Raw genomic sequence first — 18109 nt, forward strand, 5'->3', positions numbered from 1 at the left:
GCCACCCCGCAATGGCGGGGTGGAATCGTTCCAGCGGCGACGTCCATAAATACTCTCTCTCCCACCACCCAAGGAAGAGGTTGGCCACGGAGGGCGCACATTTAGCCCCCATGGCCACACCCCTCACCTGTAAGTAATAGGTGCCATTAAACAGGAAATAATTGTGTAAAAGCACAAATTCTAATAACTCCAACAACCACCGATTCCTCTGGCGATACTCATTAGATTCCATATCAAGGAAATATTTGACTGCTTGTAGACCATGTGTATGTGAGATATTTGAATATAAGCTCTCAACATCACAGGTCACCAGAAGGTCACTACTCTCCACTTGGATATCACTGATTTTAGAAATAATGTCTGCCGAATCACGGACATATGAATCCAAGGACGTGACATGGGGCTGTAGAAAAAAATCAATAAATGCACAGCACTTTTCATTAAGGCTTCCCATGCCCGCTATTATAGGTCTCCCTGGTGGGTTCTGTTGACTTTTATGTATCTTGGGCAAAATATAATACGTAGATGTAACTGGTTTTTCCACCCACAAATAATCAAACTCCTTTTTAGTGATTATTTTCTCTTCGAACCCCAACTGAAGCAATGTCTTCAATTCTCTCTGAAAAGTCTCAACTGGATTACCTGCAAGCTTCTTATAAAATCTCTTGTCCTCCAATTGTCTGTAAGCCTCCTTTTCATAAAGATCTCTGGGCCACACAACAATATTCCCCCCCTTATCTGCTTCTCTAATAATAATGTCAGGTCTACTACTCAAATCCTTAAGAGCCTGCCTCTCTGCCCTTGTCATATTATCTTTAACCTTGTTTTTACATGAGATTTTCTGTAAATCAGCTGAAACTGCATCAAAAAAAACCTGTACTTGTGGGCAGGAGTTGAAAGCAGGCAAAAACCTGGAGGCAGGCCTAAAATGAGTATGCCTACTCACCCCAATTGTCTCAACTCAACTTTTCTCACTTTTGATGTTTCTCAGAAAGAAATTTGCTTCCTGGATATCAAGATTTTTAAGGGGATCGAAGGGCAACTGAATACCACTCTGTTTCGAAAAGCGACGGCCGTTAACAGTCTTTTGCACTATTCTTCTTTCCACACTACGGCTACAAAACGTGGAATCCCAACGGGACAATTTTTAAGGATCAGACGTAACTGTACTACCAGTGAGGAGTTTGAGAGAGAGGCAGTGCAATTGGCGGAAAGATTTAAAAATAGAGGATACCCCAACAAATATGTACGAAAAGCATGGCGGAGAGCCAGGTTTACTCCAAGAGAGCAATTGTTGCAGACAAGAAGTAATCGGATTAAGGCTGACAATATGGTGAGATTAATTACGACTTATAATGAAGGTTGGAATGAAATCTATGGGATACTCAAGACTCACTGGAGGATCTTACAGAGTGATCCGATTATTAAGAAATGTATTACGTCAAAGCCTTCAATAACTGCTAAGAGGGCACCCACATTGAAAGATAAGTTGTGTCACAGCCATTATTCCTATCCTCAAAGATCCTTAAGTATCAAGGGAAGTTATCCATGTGGGAACTGTTCCATTTGCTCAATGATGCCGCCCACTAAGAATATTGTCAATTTTGTGGACAACTCCTCAATTGTTTTTTATGACTTTATTAATTGTCAGACACCATGGGTGATTTACCTTCTCGAATGTGGATGTTCAAAGAGATATGTTGGCCAGACGAAGAATCCTCTTAAGTTCAGAGTACAAAAACATTGTTCAAATTTAAAATTGGCATATAGAGATTATCAAGACAATAAGATGTTAACTACCGTAGCAGCACATTCCCTAACATGTTCTTTGAGCAGGATAGAGAATTGGAAGGTTTATGGGCTCCAAAAGTTACAACCAAATATTAGAGGTGGAAATCATATCACCAAGATGTTACAATGGGAGCTACGGTGGATACATAAACTGGGTACGCGGGTTCCCAATGGCCTTAATGAAGATTTTAATCTGGGTTGTTATTTACCACAATGAAACATGTATGCCTGGCTCACCTTGCTTCCAGGGTGCAAACTTGTTTTTCCATATTTCAGGATCTTCCTTCTGTATTAGAATTTCCTATGTATAGTGATTCTATGACCTTAAGGTGAGGAGGTCAGACTTTTTTCTACTCTTAGTCTACACCTTGGGGTGTTCTTATAGAATTCTGGTTGGACAGACTTTTACTGATATTGTTCTACTTACTTGGCCACCATTTTTGATGAGTAATTGATGGCCTTAGATTGATTTCCACGGTCCTTGGTAAGGGGACTGGTCTTTTTTATTCTCTCTAGTATGCTTGAGTATATCTTGCTGCGAAGGTTATGTGTGAGAAGCTACTTCCCCATATATGTTTTTTACATGTCAGATTGATATATATTCATACATGGTTTTTCTATGTTTGAATTTAGGACTACCTTTGAATCTTATTTTTGGACCGTGATGGGAAATCTGGGCTTCTGGGACCCCATGGGGGTGAAGAAATCACCGCATTGGGATCATAAGAACATCTTTGCTTGATATTTCCAATAAGAATATGATTGGATTGTCTTTATATTATTGTGTTTATTGCAGGGATCTATGTTTAACTGTTGTTGTAATGATCTTTAGAATTATGTACCATAATTGTTATGACTGTATTGATATAATTATACTGGAGTTGATATGATTGTATGTATATAATTGCTATGATCATGTTGCTTGTGCTCTAGATGTACGTGTAGGCCTGTGATATTTGGATCTTTTCTGAGGAATCTTGTTCTATATTTTCTGTTTTATACTGAAGTCCCCTTTTTCTCCACTAGATGGCTATGAAACACCTATTTTTTTTGGTTTATTCTTGTCTTTGATGCATTTTGGCAACTGTCCACTAGATGGCGATGACGCGACCATTTGTACGTATAGGTCATAGTTACGTGACTTTCCATGCGTCTCAATGAGACTTATGCGTCTCAACAGACGCTTGGCCGGCCGTGCGTGCTGATGTTTCAGACGGCGCGCAGGGTTGAGCAAATGACGCGGCCGCGTCTCCGGGGGGTTATTTAAACTGCGCCAGCTCTGTTATTCATTTGTCCCTTGGCAGCTTCGGCGGAACTAGTGGGATAGCGCGGGCAGCGCTACTGCAGCCTTCCTAGGTCCTTCATCTTTCTTTCACTGGGTGAGTCTCCATGTCCTCTCCTCTCTGACTCTAGGTTTTCACCCTGAACTTCACTTATATTTCTCATTGGCGTCTCTCATGTCGCCATCTTCCCTATGCTGCTGCATATGCCTGATTTACCTGTATGGTTATTTGTGTGTTATTTTCTTCACCTTATCTGCATTTTCACGATATATGGTTATCTACCTCATTTGCATATTTGCACATTGTTTGTATTAATGTTATTGGTTATTTTTGTCAGTTATGATGTTTATTATCAGTACCTATTGGTGATCACAGTTTAGCACTAGCACCTTATTAGTGAGTATTCGTGAGGAGAGTTATTATTTGTTTTATTGTCTTGTTTCCCTGTGGGTCAAGATGTGGGGTGGATGTCTCTAATCATAATTATTGTTATTTTACATAGGGGACACCACCTTTATTTTTCCACATGATCCCCCAGGCAAGCAATCGAGTTATTTAGTGTATACCAGGTTGACATATGACTCAGCTATTTATAATATTTATTATTCAGGGGCCTGTGACCTAGGCGGGCTGCTTGGTTTTAATTGTTTTTAATTTTGAGTTGGCTATAGAATAAAGATTTTTCATATTTGATACCTTTGTCTCAGGCTATTGATTTACCATTTGCTCTATAGTGTTAATTACATGTTATTTGAGGAGGAGCTTTGTTCTTTTGTTTAGTGAGAATTACATAAAACTACCTCTGCTTAGTTCACCTCTATTTGATTCCGCAATTATGCAAATGTCTTTCCACAATTCACTTCCTGTGTATCCCTTTTCTGTTAACCCACCTACAATCTGGCTTGTTGCAGCGCAATTCCTTCTATAGCTTTGTACACACATCCAATTTTGATTGTATGATGACTGGCCAATTTTACCCCTTCCATGTAGTATGAGAGCTCACCTACACTATCTGTTCATAGTATTCAAAGCCTCTTGGCCCGCAAACTACATGGGGTGGTAGAATTTGTCAGTGATTGGCCAATCAAAATTGGATTTGTGTATGCACCTTAACCACTTGCCGACCGCGCACTCATACCGCGCGTCGGCAAAGTGGCAGCTGCAGGACCAGCGACGCAGTATTGCGTCGCCAGCTGCAGGCTGATTAATCAGGAAGCAGCCGCTCGCGCGAGCGGCTGCTTCCTGTCAATTCACGGCGGGGGGCTCCGTGAATAGCCTGCGGGCCGCCGATCGCGGCTCGCAGGCTAAATGTAAACACAAGCGGAAATAATCCGCTTTGTTTACATTGTACGGCGCTGCTGCGCAGCAGCGCCGTAAGGCAGATCGGCGATCCCCAGCTAATCAGCGGCCGGGGATCACCGCCATGTGACAGGGGACAGCCTGTCACTGGCTGCACAGGACGGATAGCGTCCTGTGCAGCCCAGATCACCGGGGATGAGCAGATAGGAGAGGGAGGGGGGAATTTCGCCGCGGAGGGGGGCTTTGAGGTGCCCCCCCCCGCAACATGCCAGACAGGAGGAGCGATCAGACCCCCCCTGCACATCATCCCCATAGGGGGGAAAAAAGGGGGGCGATCTGATCGCTTTGTGTGCCAGCTGATCTGTGCTGGGGGCTGCAGAGCCCACCCAGCACAGATCACAAAAAATAATGCTGGTCCTTAAGGGGGGGTAAAGGGTGGGTCCTCAAGTGGATAAGCTGTAAATACTCCCCATTTATTGTATTATTATCCAGGTCCAGATCTTGATGAATTAAATCTACACCCTGTGTGTATCCTGATATTCCTGCCAGGGCGTAGTTTTCAATCATCCCCCATGCAGTCTCTCTACGCTCTTGCCGTTCACGTCGCTGCACCTGTGCTCACTCTGCTACCATGCGGACAGCAGAGCTTCTATATCTTCATTGGTTCCTAATCCCGGGATTACTGTGAGCCAATCACTGTAATTACTGTGCAAAATAGGAAAAGAACGTCTCTGGTCCTTATGGGGCTAGAGCCATCTGCTATAAAAGTGGTTAATCAATAATATCAGCTATTGACAGGAATATATCCATTTCTGACCATTAATTTATAAAGTATGTGTACACAGCCCAACTCCTAACATAGACTCCAGATCCATCAAAAAGGATTGTAGTAAGGTGACATTCTGTGTTTTGATTATTCAGGTTTAATTCCTCAATAGACCCTTACACAGATCCTTTGACTTATCTCCAAAAATGAATAAGTCACATATGTAGTGCCTCCATAAGGCCATCCTATCATTATTTATCATACTGAGGATCTGTTCTTCACATTAGCTATAGCAGGGCTAACTGGAAGACCTGTGCCCATTCTACATGCTGGATACAATATTCCCCTTGATACCAAAAACAATTTCCTTTAACAGTATAGTCCAGTAGTTCTATCAGAAAATCAATCTGTTCTGTCTTCCTGCCTGCTCCAGTGATAAATGTACAAGGGGTTGTAGGAAAAAGCCCACCAACCTATACACGTTTTCTCTGGCCTGCATTTTGTAAATGTAAACAAGTTTTAAATCCTTTAGTTTAATAGACATTGCCCTGGGATCATGTGTAAGAGGTGATACTTATATTGGTGCAACCAAACACTAGTGGATTCAGCAGTGACAATAGATGACAGTAGGAGGCCATACACTGCTGTCTCATCCACCAGGAAAGTACAAATGTTTGCCTGGAGCGCAGGTGGAGGGAGGGGCGCAGCTGCACTGAGTAGTGAGAGAAGAAATGCCTCTCAGCTCACTCAGGGATCAGATTACAGCAGCAGCAGCGCCTGACTCGACTCTTAACTGATTCATTGTTTCATTCAGTTCCTTTGGCTCAATGATTTAAAGAAGGGCCACAGTAATGAGTCAGTGAGAGAGGGAACTCCTCCCAGCTCACTCAGGGATCAGATTACAGCAGCAGCTCCTGAGTCCTGACTCTTCACTCATAACTGATTCACTGATTCATTCAGTTCCTTCAGCTCAATGATTCAAATAAGGAACCGCAGTAATGAGTATGTCTTGACTCATAACTGATTCATTCATTCTGAACAGTTCCTTCAAGCAAGTAACTCATACCTAGTATTCACAGAAACAGAGGCAGAGCAGTCAGACAGCTAGCCTGGTTGCATGCACTTCCCCCACTCCTATTGCTGGCATGTCTAAACTTCCCTCTCTCTCTGCTACTGATAGATGCGTGGATGTGGAGACTGAGTGTAGTAGCATAGTGTGTGTATGTGTGTGTGTATAGTGTGTGTGTGTGTGTGTGTGTGTGTGTGTGTGTGTGTGTGTGTGTGTGTGTATATAGTGTGTGTCCATGTATGTATAGTGTGTGTGTGTATGTGTGTGTATATAGTGTGTGTGCGTGTGTATAGTGTGTGTGTATTGTGTGCTGTGTGTGTGTATAGTGTGTGTGTGTGTATAGTGTGGTGTGTGTGTATAGTGTGTGTGTGTGTGTGTGTGTATGTGTGTGTGTGTGTGTGTGTGTGTGTGTGTGTACTGTGTGCGTGTGTGTGTGTATAGTGTGGTGTGTGTGGTGTGTGTAATGTGTGCGTGTGTATAGTGTGTGTGTATGGTGTGTGCGTGTGTATAGTGTGTGTGTGCTGTGTGTATGTGTGCTGTGTGTATGTGTGCGTGTGTATACTGTGTGTGTACTGTGTGCGTGTGTATAGTGTGTGTGTGTATTGTGTGGTGTGTGTGGTGTGTGTGTGTAGTGTGTGTACTGTGGGTGTGTATAGTGTGTGTGTACTGTGCGTGTGTATAGTTTGTGTGTACTGTGTGTGTATAGTGTGTGTGTTGTGTGCGGTGTGTGTGTGTGTATACTGTATATACTGTGTGTGTGTGTGCGTGTGTATAGTGTGGTATGTGTATCTGTGTGTGCATGTGTATAGTGTGTGTGTACTGTGTGTGTGTATAGTGTGTGTGTACTGTGTGTGTGGGTGTGTATTTAGTGTGTGTTGTGTGCGGTGTGTGTGTGTGTGTTTGTGTGTGTACTGTGTGTGGTGTGTGTGTGAGTGCATGCAGCAATATGTGTATTTTGTGTGTGTAGTGTGTGTACTGTGCTTGTGTATAGTGTGTGTACTGTGTGTGTGTATAGTTTGTGTGTACTGTGTGTGTGTGTGTGTGTGTGTCTGTGTGTGCGTGTGTATAGTGTAGTGTGTGTGTGTGTGTGTGTGTGCATGTGTATAGTGTGTGTACTGTGTGTGTGTATAGTGTGTGTGTATAGTGTGTGTACTGTGTGTGTGTGTGTGTGTGTGTGTGTGTGTGTGTATGTGTGTGTGTGTATATAGTGTGTGTTGTGTGCGGTGTGTGTGTGTGTGTGTGTGTGTGTATAGTGTGTGTTTGTGTGTGTACTGTGTGTGGTGTGTTTGAGTGTATGCCGCAATAAGTGCATTTTCTGGTGAAACGCTCTGCCGCATTACAACTATTTTCTGGTGAACCCATGCCGCAATAAGTGTATGTTCTGATTTTCTGGTGAAACGCTGCTGCATTACGATTATTTTGGGGGAGCTTGGGGGTGGGGTTCACCACGGGGGTGGGGAGTATGGGGCTGGGGAGCAACCCCAGGGGGCACCACAGGATTTCTCGCCTGGAGTGACAAAATGGCTAGAGGCGCCCTGGCCAAACATCCATAAAAAAACCTGTATGACCATTTTCAATCTGGGCCAATTGATGGGGTCAATCTGCTTACTGTTTAGAAGCAGCGTTGCTTGCAAATACCTGAATATCTTGAGCAGTTAGGTGGGTCATCTCTGTTTTCTTCTTTGGTGGAGGTGCTGGTTTATGCTGTGGAGGAGGATCCCCCCTATAAAGAGAAGGACATAAGTAGCAGATAACGATTCTTTCCTGAATAAAGCACCTTCTTAAAATTTAGTAGAGAGCACCTGACCTGGGAAAAAGCTGACTATGGAATGTATCATAAGATACAATGAAAAAAATGAGTGGAGGTTTGTGCTACAGACACATTAGCAGGACTTTTGGACAGCTACATGCAATGTAAATGTACTGGTGCACAATTAGCTTACTTGACTGCTACAATTTACAGTATCATTTAGTCACAGACTACAAAATAAAGAGCTTTTGCTTTGCTAGGCCCTACTGGAACACAACCGCTCACAAAAATAGCCAGCAAATGGAGTCTTACGACCTACTTGAATGCAACATGAATTCAACATCACACACTGCTGTCAGTGGTGCAGGGATCACCATAGCAGCCATGGTGAAAGTTATGGGGCCCCACGCCACTGGGGGCCTGGTCTCGAAGGCAGGGGACTTTTTTGTAAAATGTTTACTACCCTCCTCAAAACGTAAGCCCCCCTCCCCAACAACATCCATGCATCTTCCTCCCCCTCGCTACATCTGTAAAGACTGAGCAGCAGGCAGGTGGGCAGGGACGGGGACTATTTTCTTAGCTGTCTGCTGCCAGCTTATGAATAGCTTCCTGACCATCCCGGCAATAAATCTGTATTTACTTACCAATCCTCTGGGTTCTGTCTTCTACACTTCCTGTAGCTCCCATCGGCTTTCCAACGTCTGTGTACGGCTGCCGATGTGTCACCTGACCTGTATTGGGTCAGGTGACACACCAGGAGCCGTGGATGGATGCCAGAAAGCCGCTGGGAGCTGCAGGATGCATAGAAGACGGCACCTGGAGGATCAGTAAGTAGTTTATGCCCTGCAAGGCTCTCTATTGCACTCCCTGCAAAGCTCCCTATACTGGGGGGCTACCTTGGGCACAAAGGTATCTTATAATTTTTAGCAACGCCCCTCACTGCTGATCTGGTAATCAGTGCCGGTTCTGCCAATTTCTGGATCCATAGCCACTTTAACCACTTGAGGACCCACCCTTTACCCCCCCTTAAGGACCAGCGCTGGTTTAGGTGATCTGTGCTGGGTGGGCTGTGCAGCCCCCAGCACAGATCAAAGGGCACTCAGAGCGATCAGATCGCCCCCCTTTTTTCCCCACTAGGGGGATGATGTGCAGGGGGGGTCTGATCGCTCCTCCTGGCTGGCATTTTGCGGGGGGGCACCTCAAAGCCCCCCTCCGCGGCGAAATCCTCCCCCTCCCTCTCCTACCTGCTCCCCCGGGAGATCTGGGCTGCACAGGACGCTATCCGTCCTGTGCAGCCAGTGACAGGACGTCCCCTGTCACATGGAGGCGATCCCCGGCCGCTGATTGGCCGGGGATCGCCGATCTGCCTTACGGCGCTGCTGCGCAGCAGCGCCGTACAAATGTAAACAAAGCGGATTATTTCCGCTTGTGTTTACATCTAGCCTGCGAGCCGCCATCGGCGGCCCGCAGGCTATTCACGGAGCCCCCCGCCGTGAATTGACAGGAAGCAGCCGCTCGTACGAGCGGCTGCTTCCTGATTAATTAGGCTGCAGCTGGCGACGCAGTACTGCGTCGCTGGTCCTGCAGCTGCCACTTTGCCGACGCACGTTATGAGTGTGCGGTCGGCAAGTGGTTAAAGAGTAACTGTATATAAAATCAAAAATCAATTCTCTATTTTTTCTGGTTAACAAGTAATAAGGACCAGGCAATCCAAAAGTTAAAAATCACTCTTAATTTTCTTCTCAATAGAATATCATTTACCAGATCCCCTGGCTCTTATTTGGTACATCTGCCGCAAAAGCAGTGGCGTAGCTAAGGAGCTGTGGGCCCCGATGCAAGTTTTACAATAGGGCCCCCCAAGCACTCTATACATAACAATTGATATGGTGCACCAAAACCTGCCAATGGCAACTACTGTGTCTGAGGTGCAAGAAGGGGATGGGGAACAGTTTGTTAGTGATTGCCACTATTCAAAGTATCTATAGAAGTGATTATTATGAGCACAGGACCAATAGAAAGCTTATTCTGTAGTTGAGGAAGGGCCCTTCGGGGCCCCTCTGGCCCAAGGGCCCCGATGCGGTCGCTACCTCTGCACCCCCTATTGCTACGCCCCTGCGCAAAAGAGAAGTTGCAGTGCATGCTGTTTTATTTTTCTCCTGATGCGGAAGTGATGCAGCCAGCAGCGGAAGTGATGCGATGAGGCTAGGTAGCCGCACTCGCATCACTCTGCAAATGGAAAAGGGCCCTAACAGCTCCACTTTAAGACCAACTGACAACTGTTACAAAATAATAATAATAATAATTTTTTTTAAATGGTATCACGAAAAGGCTTCTATTCCCTCACCACTATGAATCACAATGGCAGGGCCAACCTGATTGCAGCAATCTCCGCATCTTTGAGCCCTCCAGGCAGAAGGCTCTACCAGCTAGTTATCTGAGTCTCAGAGAATGACACTGTTGTTGTTGGTGGTGGTTGCTGTTAATCCAAATCTATCACTTGCTTAAAGTTGCAGCATCTAGTAATTCATTTCTGAAAGCAGTCACTGCTGCTGCAGTCATTCATGTGACAGGGCCCTTAAAGCTGATCTCCAGGAACTGCAGACACTGGATCAGGCCAGTCTTAAATATAGAACCAATAAATAAATTCATGACAAGCTCACAGAAATGAATTAGGAGAATGACTCACCCATACCATATATGGCTCACAAATGGAATGTATGAATTCAGGTACTTGCTCCCACACTGACCTACTGCACAGATGAGAGGAGTTTGCCAGTGAGGGTCAGGTGTTCTGTCACACGAATAAATGAATATTTATAGTCACTTTACAATACAAAGGAATTGCTGTGGAACTCTATGTGGCGAATAACAAATGGTTTATCGTATAAATGTGATGTACAAAATGAACAGTATTGTCTGGTCTACAGCATTCCATTAAAGCAGGGCTTTTCAAACTGTGGTACGTGTACCACCAGTGGTACTTTGCTGTTGGCCAGGTGGTACACTCCTGGTTTGCCTGCCACTTAATTACCAACCTGCCTCTTGTCCTGGTCCCATCCAGCCTCCACAAAGTTCAGCTCCCCCTTGCTCGCTCCTCGCTGTGCTGCCCTGTGGCATACTTCAGACCTCAGATCAGCAGTGAGGAGACAGCCAGGCAGCGAATGGTACACAGTGACTGCAGGTATACTTCAAATACAGAAAGTGACATCACTCCACCAATGCCTCCTGCTATTTCCCTCCTATATGTTCCCCCTTTTCTTAAAGTGTACCAGTAAGAAAAAAGTGCCCCAGGGGAACTTACCTCGGGAGGAGGAAGCCTCTGGATTCTAAAGAAGCTTCTTGTCGGCGTGAATGCATGCGCAGTAGCAGCTCTCCGCTCATACTCTGGCAGAAACAGCCGAGCCTGATCGGGTCCGATGTACTGTGCAGGCACACTGGTGGTACTTTGAATTTTTATGCAATAAAAGTGGTACAATTAGTGAAAAGGTTGAAAAGCTCTGCATTAAAGGACACCTAAAGTGAAGCTCCTGCTTACAGTCTACAGTGAGGGGGTGGTGACACGATGGGAGGGTGGCTGCATCGTGAAGCTCTAGGCAGGGAGACTTAGAACATTGGCGAGGTGAGGTAGCCCTTCTTGAAGATATGAGTTCTGAGGGTTTGGTTAAAGGTGCTGAATGAGGGGGCAAACATGATGGGCAGTGGGAGAAAGTTCCACAGAATTATTATTATTTCGTATCAGGGCCGGATTTACCATAAGGCACTTTGGCACATGCCCACAGGTGCCTGATGAGGGAAAGGCGGCTCACTCCCCTCCCCAAGCTCCTCCCTCCTTCCCTATGAAGAGTTTTGATGAGAGTGTAAATGTGAGGTTACTCATCCTGCCCTTGGCATTCCACTGACGAGATCTAGCTTCAGTCAGGGGCACCTCTAGCTACTTAATATTGAGGGTACTTCTGGCTACCTAATAATAAGGGGCCTCTGTAGCTACGGGCAGGGGAAGTCATGGAGAAGTGACAGCTGGGACAATCAGCACACTTGAAGTTTGGTGGGGGTTGGTAGGTTCATGGAGGGCGAAATCTAAGGTGTCAGGAGCTCTGTGCTCCTGTAAGGTAAATCCGGGCCTGTTTCCTATTCACATAGCGCTGACATTTCCACATTGCTTTACACAGTATATAGTCTTGTTACCAACTGTCCCTCACAGGGGCTCACAATCCAATCCCTACCATAGTCATAGGTCCATCGTAGTCTAGGGCCAATTTTTTTTGGGGGGAGGGGAAGCCATTGCGCTTATCTGTATGTTTTTAGGATGTAGGAGGAAAACAGAGTGTCTGGAGGAAACCTATACAGACACAGGAAGAACATACAAACTTCTGGCTGGGATCTGGCTGGGATCTGAAACGGATCCAGCACTGCAAGGGGATATTGCTATTCACTGTGCCACCGTGCTTCCCGGTGGTGGCTCTAGCCAAGCCCTGTAGTGGTGCATTGGAGTGCGATATGTGAGGTGTGGTTGGGTGGCCAGTTGTGTACCTGCTGACCAGGTCAGAGATGTGGGTTGGGCAGAACTTGTGTATAGATTTGTAGGCCAAACATAGGATCTTGAAGATGATTCTGACCCTGACACCAAATCTGGTATATATATCAAGGGTAGCCCATGAAACATGTCAATGTATTTTTTTAAGACCTTGTAGCTTTTGAGAAAATAGATTTTAAAATTTTGGAAGGAAAAATTAAGTTTTAAACCCAGTGCAATTTTGGATTGCAGCAGCTTCAGTCTCATTAAAGGGACGCGTTTGGCGTCATGCGGACACGCTTTACGGCTCTTTACGACAGGGAATGCGGAAGAAGAGGACGCTTTGCAGCAGGACGACTGGCGGTCGGCCGAAAACGAAACTAAGCGGCGGAGAGAGACCGGAGGGCACCGAAGGACCGGCGCGGGCACAGGAAGGCTGCAGGAGGCTTGGGAAAGCCCCCAGGTAAGTGAATTTATTTTTCCCCGCCGGTTAAGGTTCCCTTTAAGTTTTCCAAAATCAACTGCTTTTTTTATTTATGATATGTGATTGACGTTTAATAAAGTCAGTGGGAACATAGAAAAAATGAATGCAATTTTGAAATGAATTAGATACACTTTCATGTAAATTAGCTTCAATAACATGCATGACAAATCGCTATCTGTAAATTTGCATACATAAAAAACCACAGAGAAAAAAATAAGGAAAGCAAGCAAAAAATAACAAAACACGGATTCCTGCATGCAAAAAAAATGTGTAAAATTGTGGAATTTGGATGCATAAGTGTGAAAGCTGCCTTACATATTAAAGCATGGTGAAATTAATGAGACTGAAGCTGATGCAATCCAACATTGTTCTTTTTTTTAAATGAGTTTTGCCCTCTAAAATCAATTTTCTCAAAAAGGTTTTTTATTTTATTTTTTTACATGTGCCCTGGGTTAGCCTTCATAACCCTATAAAACTGTGAATGTGCACATTCACAATTGTATGGGCCTTGCAATCAACCACGAAATTCGTCCTCATAGACTTCAATGCAAATGCACCAAAATGGCAAATTTTGGTGAAATTTTCTTATTCGAAAATTTGCCATATTTGCTGTGAAATCAAGTACAGGAATTTTTCCTGCTCATCCCTACACACTATACAAGCTCTGGTGCCCTCATATAAACAACATTTGCAAGATCCACTGCTTTCTTATTCAGGACACCAACTACTTGCATGCTAAACAATAAAACATGGTGTTCTCTGCCATTGTATGATCAGACAAGCATGTGAATATCGTTTAGTTGTTTTCAGTTGTTATGCACATCACACCTACCATATTTTTCAGACTTTTAGATCCACTTTTTCTCCCCCCAAAATGGGGAGGTTGAGTCACTGCGTCTTATATTTCAAATACAGGGAGTCCCCGGCTTACGAATGCCCACTGATATGAGCTGCCAAACCACTGTACAGAAACCATTAGATCATGGACACACAGCCATAAAAATCTAACCGCAATTGCAAGCATTCACTCTTTCCAAAAGAATAAAGTTGTGGCGTTAGTTCTTTCTTCTTTTTTCAGGAAGTTGTGTATGAGCTGTATACTCACATGTCACTGTCTGTGTCTGATCTCTGCTTCTGCTTCTTTCTCCTCATCAGGAATGCACTCACTGCAGCCGATATTATCAGTAGTGCTGCCAACACTCCCCCGAGGATACCCAGTACAGTTCCAGACAGTCCCTGTGGTAAAGGCTTATCTGAAAGAAAGAGCAGTAAATATAGAGCATAATGCTGCTGAGCTGCATGCTAACAACCCTTCATATGACTACAATGATCATTCAAAATGCATCTGATTTCTCACTAAATATACTGTTCTTGACACGTTTCTTTTTTTTTTTCCTGATAAATTAAATTACCCCAGGACTGGGGCTACAAAAAAAGACCAAAAGACAATGGTGAGCTAGATTACCATTTAAGAAGTATCCTGGCAGTGCTCATAGTCGTTGGGGTTCCACTTGTTCCCAGTCCCTGGTGGTCTTTATATGCAATGCAATACTCCAGTCAAATATGAAAACCTGGAAGCTCCCCCTAGCGACAGTATGTGTATTGGAACTGTGTCAAACCATGCGAGCACAGACAAAGGAAGCCCTCATTCACAAGTGCTTTCACTGCACAGGCGCACTTTGTGTAATAGAGTTTGCCTTGGTTCAGGGGGTACGTTAAAGGAAACCAGATACCTGTAAAATGAAATAGGATTATACATACCTGGGGCTTCCTCCAGCCACCTTCAGGCTGTTCAGTCCCTTGCCGTCCTCCTCCACCACCTGGATCTTCTGCTAAATGCCCCGTTAACTACGCAAAACAGGGGGTACTGCACATGTGCGGCCCAGCCATGCGCCCCATAGTGCTCCCGTCGTTGGGCGCATTCTGTGCTGCTGAGTTTGGATGAGCTCTCCTGTTTGTTTCTTGTGTTTATCTCATGAACCAGGTTTTGTTATCTGACTGCTTATCTTATGAATTAGCTCTCCTTATAGTTGGGGTAGAAAAAGAGTAAGGAGAGATCCTTAAGGAGAAAAGTTTTGTGCATCAGTAGTTGGAATGTTGGACACAGGCCCTGCCTAAGTATACACGAATGTACCATAAAAAGGTCACTTTTCAGATTTCATACTATTTACGATTAACAGTTGATAGTGGATGAGAAGAGAGAAAACCTCAGACTTGAAAGTGATAGTTTTTAGCTTTAGTATCAGGTCACGAGGTTCAGCACAACAGGCAGTGGATTAAAGATATAAAGGTCAGGATGAGCAAGACAATCCATATGTTTAATTTGACAGGCCAGAGATTTCATTCACTAATCAAGCAAAGGTCGGTATCAGCAGGACTGTCAGTATGTTAGATTTTCGCACTCAGAAGATGTGAATCAGATCTTAGCCAAAGGTCAGTATCATTAGGGTAGCCTGTACATTAAACACTTTAGACTATGAAGGGTTGATCATTCTTGTCTTCTGTCTGCAGTGTAATCATGAATGATATCCAGGAGGAAAGTGGTTAACTGGATTGTGCTTTCTTAGCTGCCAATCGATTGGAAGGTGTTTGTTTATAGTCGGTACCAGCAGTGACCTCACGTTCCTGAACAGCCACTCCAGTAATGCCACTACTGTTTAGCAGCCATACAGTCAATAAGAGCTGGAACACTGGACGTATTAGAAGAGGACTTGATTCCCTGACGCAGAGGCATAGCTAGAGATGATGTGGCCCCATAGCAGAATTTTGATGGGGCCCTCAGACCTAGGCACTCGAAAGCAATGCCTCCTGCTCCTATCCTATAAGATATAAGGTGACTGGCCATTGAACATTCCTACGCAATGTACACTGCAAACAGTCTATAAGCACTGAAGTAAAGTCAGATCATAGAGAAAAACAGGAAAATAAATAGTGAACACATTACCTCTTGGGTATCCTTTTCTCCTGGGCCCCATAGCGGTTGCTGTGGCTGCTATGGCTAGTGCTAAGCTCCTTTGCATGCGCATGTCCTTGGTAATGTAATATTTGCAGCAGAATCATCTGATTCAAATCACTGAGTCAAAATACTTCCTGCGGAAAACTAACCATTGTCCTCTTAAAAGGCTATTCCATAAGGCTTAATTCCTACCACTATCCCCATAGTAAGCTCCTTTCAAAGCAGTACTCCAACCAATACAACTGTTATCTATGGATTGCTTAGCATCTAGGTTTGCTTAAAGCGGACCTGAACTCAGAACTTCCTCTCTGCTCTATAAGATACGCAACAGCATTATAACTTTTAATGAAAAACCTTTATTTGTTACAGCTCATAAAAATCCCACAATAAATCTGCACTGTTTCTACTTCCTGCTTTTATGAAAGCAGACGTATTGTTAAAGAGAACCCGAGGTGTGTTTAAAGAATGTTATCTGCATACAGAGGCTGGATCTGCCTATACAGCCCAGCCTCTGTTGCTATCCCAAACCCCACTAAGGTCCCCCTGCACTCTGCAATCCCTCATAAATCACAGCCGTGCTGTGTGGCTGTGTTTACATCTGTAGTGTCAGTCTCAGCTGCTCCCCCACCTCCTGCATAGCTCCGGTCCCTGCCCCCGTCCCTTCCCTCCAATCAGCAGGGAGGGAAGGGAGGCAGGCGGGGACCGGAGTTCTGCAGGAGGCGGGGAGAGCAGCAGACTGACACTATAGAGATAAACACAGCCAGCTCTGACAAGCTGTTTGTCAGCAGCGTGGCTGTGATTTATGAGGGATTGCAGAGTGCAGGGGGACCTTAGGGGGGTTTGGGATAGCAACAGAGGCTGGGCTGTATAGGCAGATCCAGCCTCTGTATGCAGATAATATTCTTCAAACCCACCTCGAGTTCTCTTTAACATCCTGTGCTTTAAATTAGCTTATCTGCCTTATTTGTCATGGCAGTCAGGTGACACAGGGGAGAGATAAAATTACAATTTGTGATTAGACACAAATGAGGTGGGATTAGACAGGCTAAACTCTCTAAATATATACAGGGTGCATTTCTCTATGTTTTCATTCTGTGCTGTGCAAGAGTTCAGGTCCACTTTAAAGGGGCACTATGGTGAAAATTATGCTTTTCTATTATCCCTCCCTATTATCAGCAAACATTTTCACAAACAAGGTTACACCAGAAGCAATGGTACAGAGGCAATGTTTCTGCCTTTAGACTCGAATATCATGGGTTCTAATCTAGCTTGCTTCATGTTACTCAGCTGCCTCTTAACTGTGTGATATCTGTGATAACTGTGATATCAGTTAGGCGAGAGCAGAAAAACAGCTCATCACTAACAGCTGGGTTACTGACACAGATCAGCTGGACAGAGTTTACCATAGGTTTTTCAAACAGAGAAGGTTCATAATTCTATCCTTAAGCTCAACAGCTGGTTGCTAAATGAAGCAGCCCCCGGAATTATGTATATAGCATATTATACATACTCCTTCCCATTGTATACAAATACCTCACTACTTCCTGTGTCTATCTTCCATTATTTATCTAAGGATGTTTCAGATTTCTTTTAAACATAATGATGGAGAGGAACAGACAACAGATGCTAGGATCCTGGTCACTAAGAATACAGAACAGGATCAGGACAGATTCAAAAATGGAAAGAGGCGTAAAACCAGGGAAATGTATAACATATGGTTTTGTTTGTTATACACAATCACATGATACCAAATTGTCTTTATGGCCAAAAGCTTGCATCTGTGCTATATATATATATATATATATATATTATCTTCTGCAACCAGAGCCAGATTTACATCTAACAAGGCTATGGGCACGGAAGTTTGGATAGCAATACATATATGTAGTCTATGCACTGTGTACAGTTAGATGAACATATCCTGTCAATTAATTGCAGCCAATACCTCCTCCAGGCCCCCAAGTGCAGCAATTATTCACTACCCTTCCTGCAGACCAGTATTTCCCCCCTGCCTCTTTCCTTGTTAATTAGCATTTCCTTTACTCAAAGTGTCACTTACCACTGGGTAAATTCCTGCAAATGAGAATGTTGCTAATAGTACACACATTACTCAGTGTGCTCAGTGCTCTGATCAAACACTATTATGTTGTTATCCATGAACTCATTTCCCTAGGTATGGTATCACAATGGTGCCTGCT

At 44.3% G+C, this 18109-nt stretch overlaps 1 protein-coding gene across 8 annotated transcripts in view; it reads right to left on the bottom strand.

Annotated features, from left to right (window-relative positions):
* NECTIN1 (nectin cell adhesion molecule 1) overlaps positions 1–18109 on the bottom strand; it is a 316761-nt gene that overhangs the window by 61659 nt on the left and 236993 nt on the right. For all 8 annotated transcript variants that reach the window (XM_068240982.1, XM_068240981.1, XM_068240986.1 and 5 more), the window contains exons 6-7: positions 14061–14208; positions 7847–7931 (exon numbers count right to left, since the gene is read on the bottom strand). In XM_068240982.1, coding sequence (XP_068097083.1) covers positions 7847–7931; positions 14061–14208 — 233 coding nt within the window. The remainder of the gene's footprint in view (positions 1–7846; positions 7932–14060; positions 14209–18109) is intronic.

The sequence above is a fragment of the Hyperolius riggenbachi genome, chromosome 6 (assembly GCF_040937935.1).
Source record: "Hyperolius riggenbachi isolate aHypRig1 chromosome 6, aHypRig1.pri, whole genome shotgun sequence".
Classification (NCBI taxonomy): Eukaryota; Metazoa; Chordata; class Amphibia; order Anura; family Hyperoliidae; genus Hyperolius; species Hyperolius riggenbachi.